This window comes from Chrysemys picta, chromosome 19, assembly GCF_011386835.1.
Source record: "Chrysemys picta bellii isolate R12L10 chromosome 19, ASM1138683v2, whole genome shotgun sequence".
Classification (NCBI taxonomy): Eukaryota; Metazoa; Chordata; order Testudines; family Emydidae; genus Chrysemys; species Chrysemys picta.
Window position 1 is genome coordinate 16,888,627 of NC_088809.1, and position 6,000 is coordinate 16,894,626.

The 6,000-nt window shown below is 44.1% G+C and overlaps 1 protein-coding gene across 1 annotated transcript in view; it reads left to right on the forward strand.

Annotated features, from left to right (window-relative positions):
* LOC101942508 (ubiquitin-conjugating enzyme E2 G1) overlaps positions 1-5,783 on the forward strand; it is a 43,356-nt gene extending 37,573 nt beyond the window's left edge. The window contains 3 exon segments of the mRNA XM_065573315.1: positions 4,568-4,598; positions 4,601-4,690; positions 5,743-5,783. Of these exon segments, the coding sequence (XP_065429387.1) occupies positions 4,568-4,598; positions 4,601-4,690; positions 5,743-5,768 (147 nt within the window). The 3' untranslated portion in view covers positions 5,769-5,783.
* Positions 5,784-6,000: the final 217 nt, after the last annotated feature.

The window sequence follows — 6,000 nt, forward strand, 5'->3', positions numbered from 1 at the left end:
AATACAATTTGCCAACCAGTGTTGGCTGGTAGATGTGAGCTACAGGAGTTGTATTTTACAACTCCAGTGTCCTTCGGTCTACGCTGGAAACCCTTTCTGATGGTTAATATGCTACTTTGCATGTAGTGCAGAAAAGGTTTGTTCAGGAAGTCTTTTTTTGTTGTTGTTTTGGACAAGACTAACCACAGAAACTGATGCAGGGATCTTAGCAGGAAAAGTTAGTGATTAAAAATGTAACTGTTCTTTCTCTTACCCCAAAAAATCAGCCATGTCAGTGTCACGAGTATAGATTTAAACAGTGCATGCATAGGAGGTAATGCCTCCTTTTACAGACTTGAAATAGTGGAGGAATTGTGGGAAGGCATTGGAGTGTCAGCCCTCAGGTGACTTAGCATGTGTCCTCAATGCAAAGTGGCAGTATAAAAGCCTCACTTAGAATTCAGTCTGCAGGCCCAGATGAACAAAATACCCCAGGTTGAAAGCACCACTAAGCTTAGGTGACAGGTTCTTGGGTGTTGCCCACCCCATGCCTCTTCCATCCACACATGCAGGGCTGGGTTAATCTGCCGTGAAGACATCCATCATGTAAAGGGGTACACTTGCATATGAGGTTGGGGTAATACTGAATTTCACTTAGGAGAGCAGTGATTCCTAAGTGTGGGATGCATGAACACACCTCTACAATGAAAACCTATCTGAAGAACAATAGTCTCAATGCTATTTGCAGGGTGAGGAGGAGAATAATCCTCAGTGTTGAAAATAATTTAGGAGAGCCTGAAACACATTGAGATAGGAATGGCCCCACTCATTTTGGTGCATACTAACATGGATGTCAATGGCACTTGAAATGTTAACGTTTGAGCAATGATGCTGTTAACAAGCATGTAAGAAAAGAGGGAAGATCATAAAAATCTAAAGTAGCCTCTTATTGTTGGGGGAGGTGGAGGGAAAGAAAAGGGGAGAAAGCTAAATTAAGATGCAAAGGTCTTGAATAATGCAGGAGGCTGTAGGGATGTGCATCTAGTGTCACTTTGCTGAAGTGGGAGCTCAGCTTTCCCAAGTCTGGGAAAGACAGTGGTACAGTATGGGGGTCAGTCTTGATTAGGAGACTTGTCCTTAAGTCAGTGGTGGAAACAATCTTTTCCTGATAACCAAAAACTGCTTTCTTTGATAGCTATTTTTGGTTCTCTTTCTGTACACCTCAAACCACTTATGCTGTGCATATTACTACTGGAGACTGGAGTATCAAGGAGACACAGATCTGGGGGGGAGGAATAGCTCAGTTGTTTGAGCATTGGCCTGCTTAAACCCAGGGTTGAGTTCAATCCTTGAGGGGGCCATTTAGGGATCTGGGGCAAAAAAAAAATGGTCCTGCTAGCAGGGTTGGATTAACAAATTTTGCCCCCCAACCCCCTCCCAAAGGGGAGTTGTGTGCTCAGGGGATGGCGACAGGGGTGAGCTGGAGCAGGGAGTGGTTCCCTTCCCCCCTCCTCCCCCCAAGAGTTACTCTCCGTGCCCACCAGCCCCAGCTCACCTCTGCTATCCTCTGAACGCGCCACTACTCGCTTCTCCCTCCCAGCGCTTTCGTGTGGCAAGCCGGGGGGGGGGGGGGGGGGGAAGCAGAGGTGAGTTGGGGCAGGCCGGGGAGCGCTTCCCAGCCCCCCGTTACTCCGCAGGCCCTAGCTCACCTCTGCTCCACCTCCTCCGAGCGCGTTGCAACTCGCTTCTCCCTCCTTCCCAGCACGGCAAGCCTGGGAGGGAGGTGGAAGGAGGGAAGCGTGGCGTGCCTGTGGGAGGGAGGTGGGCTGGGGATTTGGGGAAGGGGTGGAGTTGGGGAGGGGGCAAGAGCAAATTTGCCACCCCAGCTAATTTGCCAGCCTAGGCCTCATTGGCCTAGGCGATAATACGCCGCTGCCTGCTAGTGAAGGCAGGGGACTGGACTTGATGACCTTTCAAGGTCCCTTCCAGTTGTATGAGAGGTATATCTCGATATATTATTTTTATAAATCTGAATGCTGTGGAGGTGCAAACTAGGCTTTAAATGCCCAATAGTATATAGTATACTTTAGTTCTCTAATGATTTTTTTAACATTAATCTGTAGCTGACGTTTCTGGTTTCTACATACTGATTTTTACACACTAAACCTGGTGCTCTTTCCTCAAAATTTCCAGTAACTAGCTTTACTGCTTTATCAGGATGTATTTTTGGAAAGGGCCACTCCTTTCACTAATCTATAAAGCACATACTAGACTAAATGTCCAAACTTTTGAATGCTATTTCAAAGGTAGTGAGAAAATTGCTAGAAAGAAGTTGGAAGGCTTCAGGTTTCATCCTGTGGTATGCTTCATATTAACTTCCACATGAGTAGTGTGGGTTTGTCAGGTCTCTTAAGTCTTTGAGCTGGGGTTGTAAACATGCTATGTGTCTCTAGAAAATAGCCTCCTGGATTCTAGTCCTTAAATATAGGCATTTTTGCATGGCCTAGTGTAATACCCTTAATTTCCATCCCCACAGAAACATGCAAAACTAGTGCATAGTCAGTCAGAAATACTCACTGATGTGAAACACACACACTCCCTCCCTCCCTCACCCCCCCCCCCCCCAAGATAGTGGGGTTTTACTGTGCAGTCCAGGAAGCCAGCATTTCTCACTGGATCCTGTCTCATTTTCTTCCCTTTTACCCCTTGGCCACTGTGCCCGAGAGAATGGAGCTTAGAGAAAGCTTAAGCAGCTCACCTCCTTAGGTCTCTGCTACATTGGTATCTTCTATTTAGCTTCTGCTTTTGGTTTGCCCAGCTTACTGGTTACAATACTCAACATCTGGCTCCCTGATTTCCTGATAATTAGATGAGTGTATCTTCCTATTGTAGAATCTAGAGACCAGATGGCCGCAGGCAACCCTCCCTGCGGAGGGAGGGATAGCTCAGTGGTTTGAGCATCAGCCTGCTAAACCCAGGGTTGTGAGTTCAGTTCCTGAGGATGCTATTTAGGGATCTGGGGCAAAAATCTGTTTGAGCAGGGGGTTGGACTAGATGACCTCCTGAGGTCCCTTCCAACCCTGATATTCTCTGAAGAGATGGCTAATGGCTGGCAGGGTGGGAATGAAAAAGCAGTATCTGAAATCCATTTTGTTGCATTTGCTGTTCAATTTGCCATGGCATCAGGGGGAGATGAGAAGGAGTCCAAAGGGTCCTGCCTGCTATGTCTGAGGCAGTTGATGTCTTTCAGAGCTCTTGTTTCAGGTCCTCTGCTGACTTGGGAAGGCATCCCTGTTTCAGTTGATGCTCTATTCATGTTTGAGGTCTCTGTACCCATAAGGATTAGAAACCATTTTTTAAGCTAAGATTTTGGAGCACAACTCCTTAAAAAGATGGAATTCTGTGTCTAATTCTGCAGTTGAACACACAGGAGACCTCACAGCAGCTGCCTGCCTCCTTAGAAGTGGGCATTTACTGTCCTTTCTATTGCATGTCTCTTCATTCTGGATCTTAATTTTTCTTCCTCTACCTCATATTTAACAGCTCTTAAGTTTTTTGTTTGACTTTCTTACCCCAAAAGAGGGGAAAACAGGAAGCCCCTTCAAAGAGCCACTAGTTGATGGCTTGACCAGCTGGAGTGCAGTAACAGTAGTGAGACTTGTAAATATCTTACACAGAAATACCTCAAACACTTGCTATTGGAAAGAATGGAGCGGTCTCCTGCACAGATGGCCTACATAGTGTCTGTACAGAGCAGCGATCAACACCGTACACATGCGGTATAAGCCAGTCTTGGAAATCTGGGACCCTTTTTAAGTGGCAGGATAATGGGCATAACTTAGTAATTAAAGGCTGACTTGATCATTCTGTAAGTACTTACGTGGAGAATAAAAATTTGAGAAGCCCTATCAGTCTAACAAATGTGAAATGAGCTAATGGCTGGAAGTTGAGACAAGACAAACTCGGACTATTTAAAAAAAAAAGCAAATTTCAAACAGTGAGGGTAACTATTAAGGGTTGTAGTGGATTCTCCATTATGAGCAATTAAATCAAGATTATATAAGGGTTTTTTTTTTTGGGGGGGGGGGGAAATCTATGCTCTAGTTGAAACAAGAATTAATTCAGGGAAATCCTATAGCCTGTGTTAAGCAGGAGATCAGATGAGATGATCATAATGGTCCTTCTGGCCTTATCTATGAATCTGCTGTTGCTTTGCAGATGCCCTGGAACTGACCAAACAACTTGCTATAGTCTGAAATCTCGCTCTTGTTTGGAAGAAACTAGGTGGAGAGAAGGGTTTTGCAATTACAAGGGCTAAAAACTTCTACTGATGAAAGCTTAGACTGTAGAAATGGCCTAGGCCTCCACGGTTTTAGGGACAGGCTTTCCAGGAGTGTAGGATGATCTTTTTATCTCCCAGCCTCAAATGCTATGACTGCTTCCAGGAACAGGTTCGCTAGCTTTAAACACATTTTAAGAAAATCTCTTGGACTCAGAGCACCTAGGTACTGGAAACTTAAATATGGAACTTCTTGCTAGAATAAGTTTATCACAGCACTAACATCAAAGTTGTCCAACTACTTTACAGAAAGAATGGAGAGAAGACAGAAATGGAGAATTCAAAGGAAAGTTGCCCGCTGTGTAAGAAAAAGCCAAGAGACTGCTTTGAGTGACACTTATTCAGCAGCTAGTAGCTTCACTTTTTTTCAGGGTAAGTAATGTCTTCAAAGAAAGTCACCTTCACCTCCATTAGTAGGAGGCATGAAGGACAAACTAACAGTATGACACAATCTGTATTCAGGCATAAATACCTTCCCCTCGTCTTTCAAACAAACTTTGCGCTTTCTCCCACTTTCACTGACAATATGTCCTCAGCCTCATGTCTGTAGACCAGCACTGCCAAAGACTACAAGGCTATGGAGACACTGAATGTAACACTTTTTTCATTCATGCATTACTGTCCACTAAATTCTTTGCCTGGGTTGGTAAACTTGTTGTTTTATTAGCATGTCTTCAATACACCGGCCAAAGCCTGAGATTAGATTTGGATTGGCAGTATTTTATACCAGTTCACTAATCTCATTAATGGCTACAAATACACTTGTAACATATTTAGCATCAAAAGTGGACATTCACTATAGATTCCTGCCCAAGCAGACTTCCCAACAAACTTTAAAATTCAGATGTCTGTTGCCAGCCCAAAACTGCCAATGTTGATGTACATATGGTGTGTGTCTGTGTACAGATGCTGATAGCAAGGCCACGTGCAGGCTTAGTCTTTTTTAGGGTCTTCGGATCAGTCAAGTGGTTGGGAAGACATCTCAGCCTTTTTTTAAACTGTCTTTCTCTGGAGTTAAAAATCTTGTAGCATTTCTAAGATTTGTCTCCCCCCCCCCCCCCAAATCAGTCTTGACATATGGCACCAAGAAAGTGTCTTGCATTGCCCTATAGTAGTAATACTACAAGATGCTTAATGTTAGTAGCTCCTCAGGGAAAATAAATCTACCTGACAACTCTTGGTAGTCTGCAGTAATTCTGCTTGGGAGCTGAATTAGAACATGCTTGAATTTCTCTTCAAGCAAGCTTTAACTCAGGGCTTAATACCACTTGTCAAATATTTATTACCAACAGGCTCTAGACTGAAAAAATGTCATCCTTTTCCCAGACAACTTTTGGTTTTGACTTAAGAGTTCTTCAGTGTAACTTGAAACAAAGAACTGTAATGCTTTTAGAGATGTTTCACAACGACTTTTACTCCTACAGTAACTACTCCGCAGAAGAGAGGCTAGACTACTAAGCACTCTACTTCTGTAACTCTTTTTATGCCCTGAGATCACAAGCTTCGGGATGGAGAGGTGATTAGACCATTGCCCTTAAGCAACCTACTTCTGAATTACCCCCCCCCCAAAAAGGGATTTAGCAAAGTGGCTCACTATACAGTGACCAGACCTAAAGCACGTACATTACTTTGCAAACATCCAGTTCCCATTGTGGCTGATGACAGCTGCTTGCTACAAGTTG